This window comes from Nansenia antarctica, assembly GCF_963989245.1.
Source record: "Nansenia antarctica genome assembly, chromosome: 2".
Classification (NCBI taxonomy): domain Eukaryota; kingdom Metazoa; phylum Chordata; class Actinopteri; order Argentiniformes; family Microstomatidae; genus Nansenia; species Nansenia antarctica.
The window spans coordinates 12,416,180-12,440,865 of NC_137675.1; the positions used below are offsets into that span (position 1 = coordinate 12,416,180).

At 41.7% G+C, this 24,686-nt stretch overlaps 1 protein-coding gene across 2 annotated transcripts; it reads left to right on the forward strand.

Moving 5' to 3' along the window:
* The first annotated feature begins 615 nt into the window (after positions 1-615).
* LOC308149543 (uncharacterized protein) lies at positions 616-17,569 on the forward strand. 2 transcript variants are annotated; one of them, XM_080522401.1, is made up of 5 exons: positions 616-2,017; positions 5,150-5,281; positions 7,118-7,249; positions 17,201-17,269; positions 17,478-17,569. In XM_080522401.1, the coding sequence occupies exons 1-4, from the start codon at positions 1,181-1,183 to the stop codon at positions 17,243-17,245; spliced, it is 1,146 nt and encodes a 381-aa protein (XP_080378527.1). In that variant the 5' UTR covers positions 616-1,180; the 3' UTR covers positions 17,246-17,269; positions 17,478-17,569. The 2 variants fall into 2 exon arrangements, with proteins under 2 accessions (XP_080378527.1, XP_080378528.1); XM_080522402.1 differs by lacking the exon at positions 5,150-5,281.
* The last annotated feature ends 7,117 nt before the right edge of the window (positions 17,570-24,686 follow it).

A 24,686-nucleotide genomic window follows, 5' to 3' on the forward strand; every position in this document is an offset into this window, starting at 1 on the left:
ATTTGCAATGCATATAGCTGTCATAAATAGCTGATATTCATTCTTCGGTCTAATCAGATCCGTCTTGTCAGGTTCCTGATGTTAAAGATGGCCTCACCACCACCACCAGCACCACCACCAGCAGCCAGATTCAAATCCCCATCAAGGAGCCCACAGAGCAGAACCCTGCAGCCAAGGGCTTCCAGCGCTTCCTCCACCTCCTCAACAATGGAGTCGACGTCAACCTGCTCTCCAAGATCGTCAACGATGTAATACTTTTATTATCCTCTCGTCTTTTTATTTTCTCTCTTGTTTTATATTTATGTTTCCTGTATTGTATCTATGTGTGAAATATGCTTTATAAATACAGTTTCATTTGATTTGATTAAAGGACGTTCCTGTGGTCGATGGTATGGATCTGCCTCCTGGTCAGCCCTCTCTGCTCCAGAGACAGGGGGCCCCAACACAGAGCTCTCTGGACCGCCAGTGTCAGAGTGGGCCTCAGGACCAACGCTGCTCACCTTCGGATAATAAATCCCGCTTGAGCAAAGACGGTAGTGGCAGCCATTTTGGCTCCAAAAGCAGATCCAGGTCGCCTTCGGTAGCAGCGGTTGAGGAGATGATGAAGAAGAAGAAGACGGGGAGGACCGAGGACGAGCATCAGTTTGCGGGGCTCCAGAACCTGCTACAGACCATCGGGCTGGACCTAGGGGTCGAGGAGTTGGGCCGGTTGACAGACAGAACCCAGGAGAGGCTCTACGGGAAGAAGAAGTATGGAGAGAAGGAGGAGAAGAAGAGAGAGAAGAAACATTCACGCAGAAGCCATAGTAGCTCTTCCTCATCAGGAAGCTCTAGGAGTCCCAGCACTCCTCGCCAACGGAATTCTACAGGAAAGGCTCCCGGAGAAAGAGACGGAAGGAGAGACAGGTCTAAGGGAGACAGACACAGGTCTGACAGAGAGAGAGAGACAGACAGGTCGAATTGTGAAAGGGAGAGATACCAGGATAGAGGGAGAGGGAGATCTGAGAGAGATAGGGACAGACAGAGAAGCAGGGACAGACAGAGAAGCAGAGATAGGGAGAGAAGCAGGGACAGACAGAGAAACAGAGATGGGGACAGAGGGAGAGACAGAGACAGATCTGATCGAGGCAAATACAGAGCGAGAGATGGGGACAGGGACAAGATAGGGACACAGAGAGAGATGGGGATGGGGACAATACAATCCTGGCAAAGCTCCGTCCCACCTTACCCCTACCCCACCGGACCCATGCCCCACCCCTACCCCACCGGACCCATGCCCCACCCTGCCCACGCCTCAGTCCTGTCAACCTACACTACCACCCAGTCCTCTCCGTACATGGTTTACACTAGTCACTATGCCAGTGCCTTCCCCCCTGCCTGGGCGGGGTGTGCCTATGACGCTACCACGCCCCCCTTTCCCTCCCCCCACCCAGACCCTTGCCAGCCCACGTTACACCGGCCAAGGTGCCACAGTGGTTTTCCGGCTGAAGCGTATTCTTCATCTGGAGCCCCACTTGAACATCACCCGCTTTCAGACCCTGCTGTGGAACCTGACCCTCATGTGGCAGTTGGTGCCGCAATGTGTTCCGAGTCCCCATATGAGTCTCCATTGAAAGTCTTTAAACGACATAAAAAGTCAAGAAAAAATGTCTTCGCGGACGCGAGGCGAGCGAAAGGGAGAAAGAGAGTAGCTGTCTGGGAGCAGTTCCACAATGGTTTGTGTGACATGGCACAGCCAAACAGTCCTAAGCGGGGGAAAAAAAAAAGAAAGAAAAAAAAGAAGAAAACACAAACCACAAACCACAAACCACAAACCACACAAAAAAAAAACAGCGTTCTGGTGAAACTGGTAAAAGAACTAGATGGGGAGGAACAGACCGCGATGCCGGCTAGGCTGGCGAGGGTGGAACCCCAAATGGTTGCCAAAGTCGCTGGTGACTTCCCTGGACTAGAAACGGCAGCAAGGGAGGAGAAATCTATGACCGAGGACGAGATGAAGGCCAAACTGAAGAAAAAGGTTTGTGACATCATCACGTTGTTTAGAATTCACAAGGTGTCTAGTAGGGATTCACCGATACCATGCTCATGTACTCATACTCAATGCTCAAATGCTCATGCTCAAGTTTGTGTGAGCATAATTGCTAAAAAAGAAGTAGATACGCGCAGTGGTGCAAACTTGTCACCTTTAGGTGAAATTCGCAGTTTTTACCTCAAAATAGGTGACCTATGTGAATCGTGCAGATCAAATATTGGGGGGGGGGGGGGGGGGGTCTACATCTCATCTCATCCAAGTCACATGATGCCCAAGCTAACATCTTCCTGTCTGCTAAACTCTGCTGCAGTTGAAATAAAACGTCTTAAAAAGTTCTTACGATGGATGTAGAAACATAAGAAGTAATCAAATAAAATAACATAGAAGTTACTGTATGTCTATGTTGCGATAACTTCTCAACAGGAATTTACAGGGTTCGTTCAAACTATCGTAATTCTTGAACTATTTGTGCAATCGAAAAAAATCCAACAGTTTCTGAAAGCACAGAAGTTGCACTCTCTATCCATTTAGGGTTATTACGGTAGTTCACCAAAAAAACAAATGCACTGACCTCAAAGTGTCATGGAGTGATTTGAAGAGAAGCAGTATTTTAGCGGTGTTTTATACTTTAGTGAGTTTCTGTACATACAGTATATGTTTGTGATTGTGAAATGTCACAAAGACCATCTAGGCTAGGGTAACCAATCCACCTAAAAGTTTCATCGAGGACGACGATGTAAGTGACGAAGGACTGATTTCTTTATCTGAACCAGGGTATGGAGGTTAGTTCTAGCGAATTTACCTGATAGAACATCGACATGTCAAGGCTATCCTGGGTGAGGCTCAATCGTCTCCGGACCGGCGTCGGGCGTTTCCGCTCATCAATGCACAGATGGGGCTTGGCCCCAAATGCGTCGTGCGAGTGTGGCGCAGAGGACCAAACCGCAGACCATATTATCCTGGATTGCCCGATGTACCACCCACCCAACGGGATGCATGGTCTGTCGGTACTAGATGACGAGACGATGACGTGGCTTCTGGAGGGGTGTCCAGAAATATAGCCCGGGTGAGCCCCTCAACCAGGTCTCGGGGTGGTAAAAGGGTAGCCCCTCGGCCCCGAGCCTGGTGGAGTGGAGAGGAAAAACAACAACCCATACGCCGAAGAAGAACATCGACATGCTAGAAACACATAACTACACATAATTAGATGATCATTATAAGTATTTAGTGATTGTTAAACTGTTGTTTATTATATCGAGTGGGTACTTAACAACTTCAAGTTTCGTGTTATGAAAAAAACGAGTCGGCGAGTGGTTTGCCCTAGGCTGCGTTCGTAAATTCGCTCTGGAAATCTGATCAGCAGTCATGGAATGCCTCTTGTCCAATCAAATTACTTGGTCCCTTTATGACGTTGAGCCCAGTGCGCAGAGCGAATTTACGAACGCTGCCCGAGACTGTCTCGGGTCCCCCTTTACCTCGCTTTTAACCTGCTGCTACACTGCTTCTATAACATCAGGATCAGACAAAGGGCGAGACGAAATTTTAATGGCTTCTGTGTGCTTTAGACTTGCGTAGAATAGATTTTATTTTTATTTAAAAAGTCCGACCGGAAAATGTATTATTGTCGCCAGACCCACTGCGTGGGAATACGACGCGTGCAGATGAGAGACAACATATAAAACAAAACTTATCGCACACTTATTGCTCGTGTAACATTGGTTAAGCTGCGCCCAAAACCCCGATATTTTGCCACGTGAAATGATAAGACAAGAGGCCTCGATACGATAATCGCCGTAGGAGGCGATTCGACTGTAGGCATGTGAAGTTAGAATTTCTTCAAACTTGCAGTGGTAGCAACGGTATGTGTGGTTTAGTAAATATAGTGTGTGTGTGTGTGTGTGTGTGTGTGTGGACCTCCTGTGAGAGGTGTGTGTGTGTGTGTGTGTGTGTGCCATATCTCAGTATGTAGGCTATGCAGTGCAAGTGAGTGTGAGTAAGTGTGTGAGTTTATTCTGTTATTTATGCTATTATATCTAATGTGTTGAGAAGCAATGGAAATGAATCAAGAAATTGATAGAGTAGGCTAACTTACATTATCATTGTTCTATATGCAACAGAACAGATCACCCAACATTGCTAATGAAAATAATCAACGAATGTGAGTCTAATACCAATACTTGCTCAATAGGTCTTAAAATCTATTAAAAGTGGTCTTATAAAGGTCTTAAATGTAACTTGTTGAAACCTGCAGGAACCCGCATAATTATTTTGAGAACAGGTTGCTTACATTAATTATGAGGGTGTTAAGGTTAGGGCCATCGCTACTTACACGCGCATCATTGTTAGACCACTGTTAATGATAGAGCTAACCATCTACGGGCAAAAAAAAAGTGTCACCTTTTTGGACCATCGCCAGTTTGCACCCCTGTACGCGAAGGGGAGTAGGAGAGATGCTACACTGACAAGGAACACTGTACTGCATTGCAACTGTACTGCATTGCAACTGTACTCGATCATGGTTGTGTGTGTGTGTGTGTGTGTGTGTGTGTGTGTGTGTGTGTGTGTGTGTGTGTGTGTGTGTGTGTGTTGAGCATGTGAGAAAGATAGAGAGAATGATGAAAACAAAACTTTGTCATTATCACCAACCTAAACATTTTAACTATTTAACTTATTCATAATCAATTTACTTTATTAAATGATTTGAAGGCAATAGACTGACATTCAATCTGACAATTTCAGACTAGATGGTCTGTTACCAGCTAAAATGTAATTATATATGAATATAATATGTTTTAAAAGTCATTGTTAGAACTGTAATGGTATTATTAAGTACTCGGTATCGGCAAGTACCCAGATGTAAGTACTTGTACTTGGTCTGAAAAACGTAGTATCGGTGCATCCCTAGTGTCTAGTGTTTCCGTCTAATATTCTTTGGGCAAAATGTCAGTTCCTTCGTCACTGCTAGAAGTACTGTGTTTGGTGTGAATGAATCAAAATACCTTTCTTCTCAAATATGTTTTGTTTTGGTTAATGAACTTCTATACCAGTTCATCTCAGCATCAGAAATGCTTTTTATAATGATGTTGGTCTTTGATCTTTGTATTTGAAATTTTTCAGCTTGAGGAGTTCAACTGGAAGATGAGAACGACCGAACCCAAAGTCGCTGGTGACTTCCCTGGACTAGAAACGTCAGCAAGGGAGGAGAAATCTATGACCGAGGACAAGATGAAGGCCAAACTGAAGAAAAAGGTTTGTGACATCATCACGTTGTTTAGAATTCACAAGGTGTCTAGTAGGGATTCACCGATACCATGCTCATGTACTCATACTCAATGCTCAAATGCTCATGCTCAAGTTTGTGTGAGCATAATTGCTAAAAAAGAAGTAGATACGCGCAGGGGAGTAGGAGAGATGCTACACTGACAAGGAACACTGTACTGCATTGCAACTGTACTGCATTGCAACTGTACTCGATCATGGTTGTGTGTGTGTGTGTGTGTGTGTGTGTGTGTGTGTGTGTGTGTGTGTGTGTGTGTGTGTGTGTGTGTTGAGCATGTGAGAAAGATAGAGAGAATGATGAAAACAAAACTTTGTCATTATCACCAACCTAAACATTTTAACTATTTAACTTATTCATAATCAATTTACTTTATTAAATGATTTGAAGGCAATAGACTGACATTCAATCTGACAATTTCAGACTAGATGGTCTGTTACCAGCTAAAATGTAATTATATACAGGGGTGCACATAACTTTTTGGGGCCAGTGCTCAGAGGAGCACCTAGGGATGCTGCTTGGTGCTCCTCGAGCTCGCGAGTCACGACCCCGTCCCACAGGATGGATGAAAAAGGGATACATGGATAACTTATATTAGCAAAACGACATTTATTCATAAATAAAGATGAACGAACAAATGATTGTGTGCAAAACAAAATAAACAAATGCAAAATCAAATGACTGCTCTTTAAGCATGAAAGTCTGTCAGACTCCTTTAAACACAATGAAATCAACTGACATCTCTTTAAGCACTAACTGAATGTCTGTTCTTTAAACACAATGAAATCAACTGACATCTCTTTAAGCACTGCTCTGTTCTGTAAACACTGAAATCAACTTTTCAACAAAAAGTTACAGCCTAAGTATTTATTTATGCTACAAGCTTAATCATCATCATCACTGCTCTCTTGACTGCTGTTATCACTGTCCTCAATTTCAACCATGGTAGAGGATGTTGTAGGGCAGGCCATCACTTTAAATAGCTCGTTATTTTGATTGTGCAACAACGTCTTTTTTTCATTTTTTTCTAATAGAATTCCCAACCATATTCCCTGGGTCCGGGGTCTAGGTGCGATAATGAAGCTGTAAAACAAACGTCTGAACGTTTGAAAGCTTCAGAGAAAAGAAACGTGAAGTCCCTTGGTGTTGTTTTTCCTTTTAGCGACGAGTCGTTCGGGACTGAATTTTCACGTGTCGGCGTGATAACCGTGATAACCGTGCGATACGCGGAATGAAAGTAGTCAAAGTACGAGTTACAATACTTTCCGAATGTTTTCGTGAGGGGAGTCGCCGTGGTCGTCGTTACTTATTTGGGGACGGCAAATAGTTACTTACTTGGTGGGGCTTGCTTCTTGGACCCAGCTGTTGGTGCGCAAAAGCGCCTTCATGCCGCTGATCTGCCGCGCAGCATGCATTTTGGCGACGCATGCGCACTGGCGCACCAGTTATGTGCACCCCTGATTATATATTAATATAATATGTTTTAAAAGTCATTGTTAGAACTGTAATGGTATTATTAAGTACTTGGTATCGGCAAGTACCCAGATGTAAGTACTTGTACTTGGTCTGAAAAACGTAGTATCGGTGCATCCCTAGTGTCTAGTGTTTCCGTCTAATATTCTTTGGGCAAAATGTCAGTTCCTTCGTCACTGCTAGAAGTACTGTGTTTGGTGTGAATGAATCAAAATACCTTTCTTCTCAAATATGTTTTGTTTTGGTTAATGAACTTCTATACCAGTTCATCTCAGCATCAGAAATGCTTTTTATAATGATGTTTGTCTTTGATCTTTGTATTTGTAATTTTTCAGCTTGAGGAGTTCAACTGGAAGATGAGAACGACCGAACCCAAAGTCGCTGGTGACTTCCCTGGACTAGAAACGCCAGCAAGGGAGGAGAAATCTATGACCGAGGACAAGATGAAGGCCAAACTGAAGAAAAAGGTTTGTGACATCATCACGTTGTTTAGAATTCACAAGGTGTCTAGTAGGGATTCACCGATACCATGCTCATGTACTCATGGGCGTCACCACCATATATTTGGGGGGGGACGTGTCCCCCCCACCTTTGAAACAAGGTCGTTTGGACCCCCCCACATTTGCCATCAAAAATATGTTGTATGACTGGTCAGCGTTATTTTCATTGCTTCACAATCAAATCCGTTCCACTTTATGAGTAGGGGATTGCCCATATCCAGAAATCCACTCCGCGTTTTACTTCTGTTTTTAACGGCACGCAGCATCAGACACGCACGCAGATTCGAAACATTCAGACTGAGGCAAGACGATATTTAGATCATCCACCAAGATGGATATAAGGATTTTTTTTTTCTAAGAAGAGAAAAGTAAGTCAAAGTCATCCAAGTTTTCCCGTGAGTGGCCAAACAGCAACATTGCGTTCTCCCAAGGTCAAACACAGACAGCTTTTCTGATAAGAATGTTAGCACCTTATGAGACATTCTCTGTATTAGCAATAGAATTAGCATAGCCTACTAGCAACCAAATACGAGCTAGATCAGCTATATGGCACTAGCAGTTTTGTTAGGCATTACTAGTGCGGTTAGACATGTTTAAATGCAGAACAGACACAGGCGAAATGTCATCAAAAGCACAGAATGGCGACAAACACCTCACAGTGCTTACCTGTCCTGTCATTATTGCATCTCCTGCCCGTGTTCATTGCCCTGAGCATTTGCACTATTTAATTTGGCCATTGCACCCACCCAAAGAATAAATTTTGCATCTGATTGCTTGAGCTAGGGTTAAAAAATAAGAAGAAAACACCTGTTCCATTTATTTTTCTATTTCTAAAATGCTTGTGATTGTATTTTTTGTATTGATGATTGTATTTCTATGTCAAATGTTCTATTAGAGAAAAACAATATGAACAAGTGCTCAATGCATCCCCATTTCTCCTGATATAGGTGGTTGAGAGTGAGAGTGAGTCAGGGGCAGCAGGCAGGGGCAGTGGAGACAGCTCTAATTCACTCTTTGATTTTTGTTTTGTTTGTTATAGTTGTATGTTCTGCAATGCACTGAAGAGGGCTAAGTTTGATTGTAATAGGCTCTGAGTAGCCTAGGTACATATTTTATGTTTCCTCATAACTTTTTATTCAATTTGTTGACTCAAAGTTACCTCATTCTTTTCTAATTCACTCTTTGATTCTTTTTGAATCTTCATATTTAATAAAGTACCTAAAAAGTGCCACGTGTCAGTGTCAGGCCTCTGTGAGTTAAACCAAAACATAATAGTAGTCAGTAATTGCAGACCATGCCAGCTCCAAGGAAAAACAAAGAAAGAGGGAGATTATTTTGGGTGTAAAACGCACCAGAATGCAGGAAATTGAATCTACTATTTAAAAAATTTCGGGGGGGGGGCCCCCAGACCCCCCGAAAAATAAGTGTCCCCCCCACATTCAAAAAGCTGCTGACGCCCATGCATGTACTCATACTCATACTCAAGTACCCCGATACATCCGCCCCGATACCACTGTTGTGCCGTTTTCCTACTCCATTGCAGATTCTTACTCCCCTCGGTCTCATTGGCCAAATGTAGTAAGATATCGTAGTTCTTTGGACCAAGAAACCACTCAAAGTGGTTGAGGGGTTAAACAAAAGGGTTAAACAAAAGTGTCACAAGAAGATGGCTACTTCACTGGAAATTAGGATATCTTCCACTACAGTATATGAAATATTATTATATACTAATATACAGTATATCTTAAAAGTGAGTACACCCTTTAGATTTTTGCAAATATTCTGTCATATCCTTTCAGGGGATAACACTATCTTAATGAAACTTTGATATAACTTAAAGTAGTCAGTGTGCTGCTTGAATAACAGTATAGATTTATTGTCCATTGAAAATTACTCAGTACACAGCTGTTAATGTCTAAACAGCTGGCAACAAAAGTGAGTACACCCCATAGTGAACATGTCTAAATTGTGCCAAAAGTGTCAATATTTTGTGTGACCACCATTGTTATCTAGCACTGCTTTAACCCTCCTGGGCATGGAATTCACCAGAGCTGCACAGGTTGCTTCTGGAATCTTCTTCCACTCCTCCATGACAACATCACGGAGCCCACGGATGTTGGACACCTTGCACTCCTCCACCTTCCTCTTGAGGATGCCCCACATGTGCTCAATTGGGTTTAGGTATGGAGACATACTTGGCCAGTCCATCACCTTAACCTTCAGCTTCTTCAGCAAGGCCGTTGTCATCTTGGAGGTGTGTTTAGGGTCAGTATCATGTTGGAAAACTGCCCTAAAAAACGGCCCAGTTTCCGAAGAGAGGGGATCATGCTCTACTGCAGGATGTCACAGTATATATTGGAATTCATGTGTCCCTCAATGAAATGCAGCACCCCAGTGCCGGCAGCACTCATGCAGCCCCAGACCATGATGCTGCCACCACCATGCTTGACTGTAGGCAAAACACATTTGTCTTGGTACTCCTCACCAGGGTGCCGCCACACACGCCGGACACCATCTGACCCAAACAGGTTTATTTTGGTCTCATCAGACCACAGGACATGGTTCCAGTAACTCATGTTCTTGGATTCATTGTCTTCAGCAAACTGTTTGCGGGCTTTCTTATGCATCGGTTTCAGAAGAGGCTTCTGTCTGGGGCGACGGCCATACAAACCGATTTGATGCAGTGTGCGGCGTATGGTCTGGGCACTGACAGGCTGACATCCCACTTCTGCAACCTCTGCAGCAATGCTGGAAGCACTCGCACGTCTATTTTTGGAAACCAACCTCTGGATATGACGCTGAGCATGTGGACTCAACTTATTTGGTCGACCCTGGCGAGGCCTGTTCCGAGTGGAACCTGTCCTGGAAAACCGCTGTATGATCTTAGCCACTGTGCTGCAACTCATTTTCAGGGTGTTGGCAATCTTCTTATAGCCAAGGCCGTCTTTGTGAAGCGCAATAATCCTTTTTTTCAGCCGCTCAGAGAGTTCCTTGCCATGAGGTGCCATGTTGTCCAGCATTCAGAGAGAATTGTGCCCAAAACACCAAATTTAACAGCCCTGCTTATCATTTACACCTGAATCCTTGTAACACTAACGAGTCACATGACACCAGGGCGGGAAAACAACATCATTGGGCACAATTAGGACATGTTCACTATGGGGTGTACTCACTTTTGTTGCCAGCTGTTTAGACATTAACAGCTGTGTACTGAGTAATTTTCAAAGGACAATAAATCTATACTGTTATTCAAGCAGCACACTGACTACTTTAAGTTATATCAAAGTTTCAGTAGGATAATGTTATCCCCTGAAAGGATATAACAGAATATTTGCAAAAATCTAAAGGGTGTACTCACTTTTGAGATATACTGTATATATATATATAATATATATACTATTTTGTATGGAAAGAAAAAACACTTTCTAAACACGTTTTCTTACTAGCAAGGTACTCTGTTACTAGCATAGAAATGTCCACAAAGTTTGTGTGAGCATAATTAAGCGAAGTAAATACGCGTTCACGCGAAGGGGAGTAGGAGAGATGCTACACTGACAAGGAAAAAAACAAAACACTGTACTGCGTTGCAACTGTACTAGATCAAGATTGTGTGTGTGTGTGTGTGTGTGTGTGTGTGTGTGTGTGTGTGTGTGTGTGTGTGTGTGTGTGTTGAGCATGTGAGAAAGATAGAGAGAATGATGAAAACAAAACTTTGTCATTATCACCAACCTAAACATTTTAACTATTTAACTTATTCATAATCAATTTACTTTATTAAATGATTTGAAGGCAATAGACTGACATTCAATCTGACAATTTCAGACTAGCTTGTCTGTTACCAGCTAAAATGTAATTATATATGATTATAAAACGGATGGGTGAAATCAAGCAATCTGATTGGTTCATAGCCGTGGTATATTGAGCGTATACCACAGCTACGATTAGTAGAGCCTCATCACAGTTCGAAATGAATACGCCTGTTTCACGGTCAACATTCCAAATATAACAGACTTTTAATTCAATCGCAAGGACATTTTATCAACTTAAAAATAAATAAAAATAAAAATCCTACCCAAAGTAACCATGTAGATTCCCAATATGTGGTCTGTTTATCAAAATAAAGCCTGTTTGAAAATGTGTCGAGACGTTTTCGGAGTGCCCTGCCTGCGTCCACTACAGCCGCGCGTTGACAGTTTTTTTTAGTGTGTGTACAATCAACGGAGACATCCAAATTAATGTAAATAAATAGATGCAAATAATGAAATTGTGTAAATAAATGCTAAATTCCTATGAAATCTACAATGCTAGTAGCCTAGGTTAATGAAAAAGAATGTTAGTGTTGTTGCTTAGCGACCAACTGCAATAAGAGGAACTATTTTATTTGAGGGGAACTATTTAAGATGATTAATTACGAATAAAAACTATTTGAATTTGAGTGTGCTTTTCTAATTCATATTGACAGTGTTGGTAACCGTTTTATAAAAGCAATAGCTCACTTCAGGCCAGTGGTATATGCTTATTATATCACAGCTAAGGGGGTTGCCGTCCCTCCGCTTCGCGTCGGGCCGAACAACGCCCCTTAGCTGTGATATAATAAGCATATACCACGGCCTGTCGTGAGCTATTGCTTAAATATAATATGTTTTAAAAGTCATTGTTAGAACTGTAATGGTATTATTAAGTACTCGGTATCGGCAAGTACCCAGATGTAAGTACTTGTACTTGGTCTGAAAAACGTAGTATCGGTGCATCCCTAGTGTCTAGTGTTTCCGTCTAATATTCTTTGGGCAAAATGTCAGTTCCTTCGTCACTGCTAGAAGTACTGTATTTGGTGTGAATGAATCAAAATACCTTTCTTCTCAAATATGTTTTGTTCAGCGGGCGTTGCAAGATAAAGTGTCTGACTTCGAAGAGAGGTCTAGACGCAACAGCATCAGGATCTACGGCATCCCAGAGGACTCGGAGGGTACCTCCTCCGTAGCAGCGTTTGTTGAAAAACTGATAAAGTCAGAATTGGGAGGTGATCTTGACTGTGACCTGGGGATAGAGCGTGCCCACCGTACCTTGGCGCCCAGACCAACCGGAGGAGCTCCACCGCGATCCATGGTCATCAGGTTCCTCCAGTTTACAGTGAAAGAAAAGGTCCTCCAAACCGCCTGGAAAAAGCAACCCACTTACCAAGGCAAACGTGTTTTTTTCGACCATGATTATGCGGTGGACGTGCAGAACAAAAGGAAGGAATATATACCCATCAAGAAGGCGCTTAAGGAGAGGGGAATACGCTTCCAGACCCCGCTGGCTAGAATGCGTGTCTTTTTTGATACAGGCACCGTCATGTATAACAGCGCGACAAAAGCAGCAGAGGACCTGCGGAGACGGGGATTCATGAATTCATTCATTCATTCACTTCTACCGCGGGAGACAACCGAGCCCCGGAGGGGTGGAGCCCAGAACCAACATCAGCAGCAAGTCCGGGAGAGATTGAAGCAGTTTCGTCGGGGCGATGTGGATTCTACAACAGATAATGAGTGAGTGATTCACTTCAGCCCAGACTCTTATTATTTTTTTTCAAGATGTTAACATAGGCTGACACCGACAGTTCATAGACAGTCACTAGACTCTTTTTTTTCCTTCAGCCTATTCGGTCATTGACCAAGAGCCACATCTTTTTTATTTTTTATTTTTGCAACAGAGCCATCTAGCCATCTAGTGGCCAGCACCCCTCATTACCAAAGGTGATATGTCACCTTTTCCTTTGGAAGTCCAGTTCAGTGTTCAGTACTATTTTTGTGTATTTCATTGTTCATTGTTCATTATTCAGTACTATTTTTGTGTATTTTATTTCATTGTTCATTTTTCGAGGTCAGGGATGTTACAAGAGCAAGGTTTGACACAACGTAATGCATTATCAACATTATAACATACTTTCATTGAATGTAAATGGCTTAAATAGTCCAATCAAAAGAAGTAAGATGATAGCCAAAATAAAAAGGGAGAGAGTAAATATAGCGTGTTGGCAGGAAACTCACCTTTCTGTCACTGAACATGAAAAAACTAAAGAAAATGGGGTTTAGGAACACTTTTTTTTCATCATATAAAAATGGGGAAAAAAGGGGCGTCGCTATATTGATTTCAAATTCAGTTCGGTTTGAACTCATATCGGAACTAAATGATAGGGAGGGCAGGTTTGTTATGATAAAGGGGAAAATAGATGAGAAAGAGGTGACATTGTTTAATGTTTACGCCCCCCCGGGTAGTGATTTATCGTTTTTTAGAAAGGTATTTGATTTGATCGTATCAGAGACTCGCGGGACCCTTATCTGTGCCGGAGACTTTAATATACTTCTTAACCCTTTGTTAGACACGACTAATAAGAAAAGAAAGCGGACTTCTACTGAAAAACGAATAAACGAGGTACTTAACGACCTGGGATTAGCTGATGTATGGCGCTCTAAACATGGGTCCACCCCAGGATACACTTATTACTCTGCACGACACACAGCTTATTCAAGACTAGACTATGTGTTTATGTATAATAGGGATCTGCACAGGTTGACAGACTGTAGAATAGGCCAGAGGGACCTCTCAGATCACTCTGGGGTCTATCTAACTTTACATTTAGATGGTAGACAGAGGAAGACACTGTGGCGGCTAAATACGGGTATGTTAAATGATCCCACCTTTAGAACCTCCATGGAGACAGATCTAGGGACATACTTACAGGACAACGATAATGGGGAAGTGAACCCTGGTATATTGTGGGATGCAGCCAAAGCAGTCCTCAGGGGGAAGATAATAGCCAGGATGGCTATGTTGAAAAAGTTAAAAACTAAAAGATTATCAGACCTGCAGGATAAATTGAGAGACCTGGAACAAACGCATGTGGTTAACAAAGAGCGCTCTACAATACACCAGATTAGGGCTGTCAAGCAGGAAATCGATAAAATACTTAGTGAGGAAGTAGAGAAAAACATAAGGTTTATGAAACAAAGATATTATGAGGCAGGGCCCAAAGCAGCAAAATTGCTGGCTTGGCGGCTTAAAAAACAACAGGCAGAAAACACTATTCATAAGATCAGACACCCTGTTACGAATAAGGTTACCAGTAGTCTGGAAGGTATACAAAAAGCATTTGAAACTTACTATAAATCTTTATATTCCCAGTCGGATCAGGCTGATAGACAAACAATAGTTGAATTTCTGAATAATTTAGACCTCCCGACTATTGGAAAAGAAATTAATTCTAAACTTATCTCACCAATAACAAAAGAGGAAATAGATAAAGCTATCTCAAGTCTGAACACTAATAAGTCACCTGGCACAGATGGGTTCCCCCCAGAGTGGTACAAGTCTATGAGAGAACACCTACTCCCCTTGTTAGAGACATGCTTTAACCATGTTCTTAAGGGAGGCTCCCCGCCCCCTTCTTGGAGGGAGGCCTTCATATCAGTTATACCTAAGGAAGGGAAGGATAAGATGGATTGTAAAGGATATAGGCCCATCAGTGTTTTAAACGGCGACTACAAGCTTTATGCTACCATTTTAACGAAGAGGATGGAAACAGCAATGCCTCTGTTAATAGATGAAGATCAGACAGGATTCATAAAGAACAGACAAGCCCAGGATAATATAAGGAGAGCTCTGCATGTGATTGAGAAGATTAATAAGGAAAAAGTTAGTGCCGTTATTCTTAGTCTGGACGCTGAAAAAGCTTTTGATTCAGTAGGGTGGGAATTTTTATACTTAGTAATGAACAGATTTGGCTTTAGTGACGATTTTATACGCTGTATTCAAGCACTTTACTCTTCTCCTACTGCAAGGATAAAGGTCAATGGTAGTCTTTCTAACTCTATAACTCTGCAACGGGGCTGTAGGCAGGGCTGTCCGGCCAGTCCCAGTCTCTTTAGCTTATTCATTGAACCTCTGGCTCAGGCAATACGACAGGAGACGGGACTGAAGGGTATACCTATAGGGGATATGGAGTACAAGATAGGTCTATACGCGGATGATGTGCTAGTCACAATCAAAGATCCAGGTTCGGGGCTGCCCCTGTTGATGAATATGTTGGACACGTATGGGGAGTATTCGGGGTATAGGCTCAACGTGCATAAAACTCAGGTCATGACATTCAATTATACCCCCTCACTGGAACTCTCTGCAAAGTATAATCTTTGTTGGGACTTGTCACATATCAGATACTTGGGAGTAAACTTACCCAAAGATCTGTCACAGCTTTTTGATATTAACTATAATTCTATTAGTAAAAAGATATATAGTGATCTTCGTGGGTGGGCCCTGCTCCCTCTTGACTTTGGCGGCAGAATCAGGACAGTCAAAATGAATATTCTCCCTAGATTACTGTATCTTTTCATATCACTCCCAGTAGAAATCCCTCTGAAACAATTTAGAGAATGGAACAAACATATTTCACGATTCATTTGGGATAAAAAGAGACCTAGGGTGAGATTTTCCACTCTTCTGCTGCCGCGGGGGAGTGGGGGCATGGCCCTCCCATCTTTAAGGGATTATTATTTGTCAGCACAATTGAGACCCCTTGTATATTGGTGTAATCCTTCATACGAAGCCAGGTGGAAGACTATAGAGTTGTCACTAATAGATGCACCCGTGCAGGCGTTGCTTGGCTGTGCCGGCAGGGAAAAATAACTATTGCAGACAACGAGCCAATGGGTGAACTTATCACTTAAGGTCTGGGTAGAAGTGGTTAAACGTTTCCAACTCCAAAAAGAGATCAAACTGCTTAGATGGCCGGCGTATGATCCTGATTTTATGCCGGCATCACAAGATGGTAGATATAGGCGATGGGCCTGTTTAGGTATCACCTCCTTATGCAAGATAGTTAAGCAACGGGAGCTTGCCTGTTTTGATGATTTATGTCAAACATATGGGTTGGATAAGACAGACTTTTTCAGGTATTTACAGCTCCGTGATTACTTTTGTAAAGAGGTAAAAGGTTCTAATCCACGAGATCCACCCATGGTTGTTAATATTTTTATTGAGGCTTATAACTCAGGAAACACTAAAGGCCTCATAAGTAGGTTGTATCAGGGCATTATGTCATTGAATAAGGTCATGACAGACTATGTGAGACAGCGATGGGAAAAGGACCTGGACTTGGAAATATCAGAGGACATGTGGTTGAATACATGGGAGGTACAGTCATCCTCCACCAACTCCCTAACCTGGAGAGACTTTTGTTGGAAAAACTTAATTCGCTTTTTTATCACCCCTAAACAAAAGTCTAAACAAACTGGTACTGAGCTTGGTTGCTGGAGGGAATGTGGAGAGACCATGGTTGATCACGGACATGTTTTCTGGTCTTGTCCTCCTATCCAGACATTTTGGACGGAAGTTGCAAAGATCATTTCAAGAACCCTGGGGTTTAGCATTAGTATGTCTTTTACATCTTTTTATCTTGGACTCATCCCTGATGAGCTAAGCAGAAATGATACCTACCTCCTAAAAATGTTACTGGTGGCAGGTAAAAAGGCCATCACAAAATGTTGGCTTCAGAAAAGCTGTCCTACTGTCGGTCTCTTTGTTAAAACAGTTGAGCATTTGCATTTAATGGAACAAATGACCTTCTCTTTAAGGCTTCAGAAAGAGTTGGGGGAAAAACGATGGGAAAAATGGTGCGATTATTTAGCCAATGAAGATGGCGATTCTTTGTACTGATTGTATGTTTATATGCTGTATTTGCTGACCCCATGACCTTGTGTATGTATGTATGTTTTTAGTTTTTCTGCTGTTGATGTTTGTTGTCCATAAAATGTGGAAAAAATTAAAAGTGTAAAAAAAATAAACAAAATAATAATAATGATGTTTTGTTTTGGTTAATGAACTCAGAAATGCTTTTTATAATGATGTTTGTCTTTGATCTTTGTATTTGTAATTTTTCAGCTTGAGGAGTTCGAACTCGAAGATGAGGTCGAAAACTTAAGTTAAACTTAACCTCAAATGCTGGATATTGTAAGTAAAACAAAACAAAATCTAGAAATAACATGAATTTGCAGTTTGTGTTTTCACTGAACGTACTAATGATGTAATCAACTAACAATTCAACAATTTCACTTGTGAAAGTTGCCAAAACGATTTCCAAGTAAGAATATATAACACACACTTATCATGAAGTAATCAACTTTTCCTCTTTTGTTTTTTTAAATAATTTCTCCATAAGGACCCAGAGATCGTCTTCCACCGTGACCCTACTGCCAGCCAATCCAGACCTTGTGGAGATCAGAGACCCATTGTTTTACGTCAGGGATATGGTTGGAGACAATGTCGTAAGACAATGGTTACACCTGCACTGACAAAAGTCTTGTCACTTATCCATTTTGTAGAAACAACAGTTTATAACCTGACTTTTAATTAATCCATTGGTTTTAGAAATGGCTCATATGAAAGCAAAAACCCTCCCAAATTATGTTTAATATACCAAAATAAATTTGCTTCACTGAAGAAAGATTGATCATTTAATGAACACAGAAAGGACAGATTTTGGCAAGACAAAAGTTTTGTCGCCTACAGAGAGTAATGTGAACATTTAACAAATAATTTACTTCAAATACAAAAATATTTTGCATAACATCAGTGAATTAAGTAGTGGTGCTGTGAGATCCATATCTAATATCTTGTATGACTTCCATGAGCTTGAAGGACTGCATCCATGCGGTTCGGCAATGATTCATACAATTTATTGATGAAGTCATCAGGAATAGCAAAGAAAGCAGTCTTACATGCCTCCCAGAGTTCATCAAGATTCTTTGGTTTCGTCTTCCATGCTTCCTCTTTCATTCTACCCCAGACATGCTCAATGATGTTCATGTCTGGTGACTGGGCTGGCCAGTCCTGGAGAACCTTGATCTTCTTCGCATTGAGGAACTTTGATGTAGAGATGGAAGTATGCGATGGAGCACCATCCTGCTGCAAAATTTGACCCCTTTTATGGTTGGGAATGTAAGAGGTAGCTAATACTTCTTGATATTTTAGGCTATTGATATTGCCTTCCACCCTGCAAATCTCTCGCACACCCCCATACTGGATGTAACCCCAGACCATGATTTTTCCGCCACCAAACTTAACAGTTTTCTGGGTGAATCTCGGATCCATGCGGGCTCCAGTAGGTCTCCTGCAATATTTGCGGCGTCTGTGATGTAATTCAACCGAAGATTCATCTGAGAAATCCACCTTCTGCCACTTTTCCAGCGTCCATCCTTTTAGCAGGCTGTGGGTCTTGGCAAATGCCACACTGATTCGACCATGGAGGCCATTTCGAAGCAGAATTCTACAAACTGTTCTGGTTGACACGGGGACTTGAGGTGACCAGGCCTGGTGGAGCTCTGCTGCAGTGGAAAAGGGGCTGGCCTTGGATTTTCGAGCCAACAAACGGTCCTCCCGAGCAGTTGTCTTACGGGGTCTGCCGGACCTGGGCTTGTCAAAAACATCTCCAGTCTCTTCAAATATTTTTCTTATTCTTTGTACTTGACGCTGAGACACATTGAAGGTGTCAGCCACCTCAGCAGTGGATCTGGTCTTCAGCCTCTTGATAATCAACGCTTTGGTCTCAGGGTGAATCTTAGGCATGTCAGAGGTCAAGTTGCAGTTGATGTGAAGGTCTGGTGTGCTGGGGTTCTTTTTATACACACCCACTAATTGATTGATCAATTATTGATCACAAGTGAGGCTGTAATCTAGGATTGGGTGCATCATATGACAAGGCGACAAGACTTTTGTCTTTGCAAAAACTGACTCAGTGGGCTTTACCAAGCTGTGAACGTTAGAATGCTTTTCAGCAGTTTCGTTTTGCACCAAAACATTATTTCAAAAGCTGTTGGGATTGAATTTAGCCATTTCTTGTAAAAATGTTTTGATTAGAAATATATTTGAGGGGCACTTAAGGTCAACTTGTACCCAAGCGACAAGACTTTTGTCAGGGACTGTACAGTATATCTCAAAAGTGAGTACACCCTTAAGATTTTTGCAAATATTCTGTCATATCCTTTCAGGGGATAACACTTTCTTAATGAAACTTTGATATAACTTAAAGTAGTCAGTGTGCTGCTTGAATAACAGTATAGATTTATTGTCCATTGAAAATTACTCAGTACACAGCTGTTAATGTCTAAACAGCTGGCAACAAAAGTGAGTACACCCCATAGTGAACATGTCCAGTGTTTCCTCCAGGAATTTTTACATTAGTGGCGGAGAGCCCTGTCCGCGCGCATAGCGCATGAAACGCGCACGCGCGCTCAAAACAACGACCTAATTTCAACCAAAACTAGAGGGAGGATGGCAAAAAAAAATCTTCCCAGAACCTGATTTGCACGACCAGCTGTCGCTCTAGGACACGTTCGATTGCAAAATTCATTTATCCTTTATGTTCCCAGTTGAGGGCGTGTAGCTGTCGTTAGTTGGCCTGCTTTTATTTAGTTATGTGTACGTTTGAGTTAGTCATCTCTAGGATTGTTGTTTGATATTAGCCTATACTTTCTCTTATCTGCATTTTGAGCAACTGTACAAGACCCAACAACACAACTCTGATACAGGACTAATGTTACCTAGCTGCTATAGCTAACCCAACCCTGCTACAAGACCCAACAACACAACTCTGATACAGGACTAATGTTACCTAGCTGCTATAGCTAACCCAACTGTATCGGGGGGATACACACCCGTGGACTATTATAACCTTAGTGGCACTAATTTAACACTAACACTCTATAGACTAAATTGGATTTAAATGGTGAACATGTTAAATGCTTAAAGCTAAAATGTTCAGATTTTTTTTTTTTTTGTGTGTGGACTGAATCAATTAGTGGCGGAGGAAATTCATTTGTGGCGGCCCGCCACCAATAAATGCATATAGAGGAAACACTGGGTGTACTCACTTTTGTTGCCAGCTGTTTAGACATTAACAGCTGTGTACTGAGTAATTTTCAAAGGACAATAAATCTATACTGTTATTCAAGCAGCACACTGACTACTTGAAGTTATATCAAAGTTTCAGTAGGATAGTGTTATCCCCTGAAAGGATATGACAGAATATTTCTGGACTCTGCAGTCCTGACAGTAGTGGGGAACTCGTCCCACCAGCGGGGCGCCAGGACACTGAAAAGCTGTGACCAAATAGCGCAACTGCTGTATCCACGTGGCAGCCGAGGTGGAATAGCGGAGTGATCAGGCAGGGGTTTGGAGGCTGACCATTGCTTGCAAGTAGGGAAGGGCTGTTCTGTTTGCTGCTGAATATGTTCCTCTGTTTAGATTTGAAACAGAAATGACACTACCATAAGAGTTGTTATCTTCAAGCCATAAGCGTTAAAATCCTTGAGTACGGAAGCCACGCCCTCTACTGGGGTACGGAAATCAAGTTTCCCCATTGACCACCACTACAAATAGCTTACCACTTTCGACATTTGCTGCCTCATAGTTAAAAAGACGATTGTACCCAAGTGGAAAACTCTTTGGAAAACGTCTGTACCTCAGTAGAGAGGTCAAAACGTCACTCTGTGAACATCTGTATTCTTAGTTTGAGGCAGCGATACTCAAGCCTGGCCCTGGAGGGCGGCAAAGAGTCCAGGTTTTTGTTCCAGCCTAGTGCACATCTGTCACACCTGATTGAACTAATGAACTGATCCAAGACCTTGATGAGCTGAATCAGGTGTGTCAGTGCAGAGCTGGAACCAAAGCCTGCAGCACTGCGGCTCTCCAAGACCAAGAGTGAGGATCATAGATGAGGCTTCATGTTGAAGTTTATTTTCAGTGTAAGTCCAGTTGTTATTGTTTCTTCTCTGTATTTATGCTGCATTCAGTTGCTCCTAGGACACGAGGACATTTTGTTGCAACTCCAACTCTGAGAATTCAGAGTTTCTCACTCGGTCTGAGCCAACTCAGCCCTACACCAAATCCTGTGCTAAATCTTGGTGGTAAGCTCAGTTTCCGAGGAGCACCTGAATGCATCGTTAGTTCATGGCTCAACACAAGTTGATACATGGTTCATGTATCAACACAATAATAATAAAGTCTGTTGATAGTTTTGGAGGACCTTACTCATAGCCAGTTAAGTGACCAGTTTTTCACTCCCAAGCTCAGCCAGCTCTCCAGTTTCTATGAACCCTTACTCACTTTATATTTTATTATATATCAAATTGAGTAAATAACAATGTTTTTGTTTATCAGTATTTTATGTGTGGATTAAAGTGTTTACACCTAAATGAAGTGAGTGTAATGAGTTTAATCATTGGATTGCCGTTGTCAGACGGAACATACCGGTGAACACATTTCATTGATGTACAGTAGATTTTTTGCGATTTGATATTTTCACTGATTCAGTGATGTTGAATGAACAGAATGCTTCAGGGACCAAGATGTCTATGTTTATATGCATGTTAGTGCATTTATGTTTGTGCCTGTTTATTGGAAGAGATGCATTGTAAAGTACTGCAGGGCTTAAAGTACTCCGGCACAGTGCCGGATTTCCGGCGCAGGAGAATAAAAAAAAAGAAAAAGAAACTGCAATTGCGGCATTGCGCCGACGTGGTGGCGGGGGCGCTGTTTCACAAATAACTTAGCTTTCGTGTTTGCTAGCGAAACAGCTGATAGTTGATGTTGACTGCTCAAGGAGAATACATATTTGAAAGTACAGAATGCCTGAGAGCCTTATATTGCATTATATTACATTATATTTTGAATGGCCATCTGGTGCCTGAATATTGTTTTTTCCTTAATGACATTTCCACCATAAATTGATGGCGAAAGGGCACAAATTGGTGCATATCAATTCACCAGAATGCAAGAAATTAAGTGTTTGATGCTCGTTTAAGGACCCCCAGACAGCCCTGCTTCATGGGTCCCCCCCGATGTCAAACACCACTGGTACCACCTCCGCCTCATTTTGAGCCAGGAAAAACCCTGAGTAGTGACGGGAAGCCTTATGGGACGTGGTGCCAAGAAGGAGAATATAAGTGATAGTGGCTTAATAAGTAATCAGTTTGTTCTTTTAAAGACGTATATATTTTATTCTGTATTGTTATAGTGATAGTGGCTTAATAAGTGATGCAATCAGTTTGGCCTTTTAAAGACATCTATTTTTTATTTTATTTTATTAAGTATAAAACAGTATTATGAATGAATGGTCTTTATTGTCATTACAGTTTTTCCCAATTGCTAAAACACAAAAGCCAATTCTCTAAACCAAATGACCAGTTCTCTAAACACATTTAATAAAACTAGCTCCCATTTGCCAAAACCATAAACACATTTCACATGAAGACACAATTCACAAAACACAATCCTCCTTTTCTCATAAATCTAAACACATTGTGTCTTGCTAAAACACAAGTTGCAAAAAACTCTGCTCAAAATGTCAAATTCTCAAATTAAAGCTCATGTGATGCAAAATGCTTGCCACAGTCAGCAACATTTTAACACAATGAACACACCTGGCTTCATTCATTAAACATAACGACTCAAAATTTAAGACACTTGTTGCAAATGATTGTGGTGTGTGTGTGGTATAGTTCCATAAATAAATAAATAAACATCACACCCTGAACATTGTTTTCAGTGAGTATTGTTGTGTGTAACGGATCCTCTGTAGTGTTTGCATTGAGTTGTGATACAGTACAGTATTGTACATGTTACGGTAACATTTTTCAAACCTTTATTTACGTAAAACTCGATAGGACAACAGTGCAACAACTTCGCGGCTGAACTTTAGTAAAATTTCGGACATCATATGCCATTTAAAGGGGGGAAATAGATATATCATGCAAAATCAGCCTTACTGTAATGTAAAATATGTAATGTTAGATATAACGTTAGACAGGGAGCGCAGATTTATTTTTATGCATGACTATCATACATGTGGGAAAACTAGGGTTAGGGTTAGGTGCTAGGGTTACAGTAAGGTTAGGATTAGGGGTAGGGTTTGAGTTTGAGTTTTGAAGAGAGAAGGTGTGGTTTTGCTTATGTAGCTTTAGAAAAGTGTGTTGTGTTTAGAGTTTTGGGAAAATGGAGGAAAGTTTTGTGAAATGTGTTTTAGCAATTGAGAAAAACTGTAATACAGTACAGGTACCATACAACGAAATTTAGGAGGGGGGGGCTCCCCTGGTGCTTGGAAAAAGACTAAAAACACGAGGGCCAAGGGTAAAATAAAAAAGGGAAAAGAGCTGGTTTACATAAATAAAGGCTATGTACACTATCTACTATACTACTATACTATACAATAAAACACTGTGCTGTACTCTATGCTATGCTATAAATATCCAAACTTTTCCTATATCTGAACCTTATGTACACAAGGGTTGTCATATTGCACATAGTATTGTTGCACATTCATTTAAAGTATTAATGCATTTTAACATTGAGACATATATTTTGTATTGACTATAAAATAGTATTAATGCATTTAAACATTGAGACAAGAAGCTGTCTTCTGTACCCGCTCTCCCAATATCTCAAACTGTGACCCCCCTCCCCAAGAAAAAGTTTCAGGCACAGGATTTTTTCCCACTTTAAGCCCTGGTACTGTATTTCATCAGTAAAACATGACAGTACAACATTCAATCATACCCCAAAGTGCTCATCTGAGAATACCAGAGGTGGGAGTAAGTTATACATGTGCAAGTCTGAAGTTACTGTGGTGAGAAGGTTGTACAGTTTATCTACGTTAGCTACAGTACAGTAGTTGTGGCCCTGACCTCAGCTAGTTGGCCAGGGCTCGTGCATTCAAAAATCAAAAAGTTGAAGTCAAACTCTGGTTCTTCACGGAGGGAACTCATTTTCTGAACTCCAACAGGCTCTACCAGCTCTACAGTAACTCTCTGTCTGTTCTTTTTTTAAATTTGATTTCTGACCCAATTTCTTCAGAGATAACTGTTCTTGTTCTACTTCTTGTAACTCTGACAGTTCATTCACAAAGGCTTCTGAGGAGAGGCTGCTCTTGTCTCCTGCCCACTTCGCCCAATGTGACACACCTCCTGACCGCGAAGAGCTGATTGACTGACTGACTGACTGACTGACTGACTGACTGACTGACTGACTGACTGACTGACTGACTGACTGACTGCTACAGTAGTTGTTTTTTCCCTAGCAGGCTCTTCTGTGGTTCCTCTGTGTGTTCCTCAGAAGTGCACTACGCCTCAGCGAACTCTCTTAAAGGTGTTAACCAGAATGGAATAAATGGTTAACCAGAATTTATTAATCTGCAGTGTATGACACACATAATGGACTGTACAGAGAGAAAGTATGACATTTCAAATGTCATTTCTCAGAATTAGGGGAAAGCCCTGCGGTTGTTTCCTAGGCTACAGACAGGTGCAGTGATACCCTAGTAATACACAGTGCAGTCACATACTGTATTGTGAGATGAGAGAAAGTGAGGATCTTC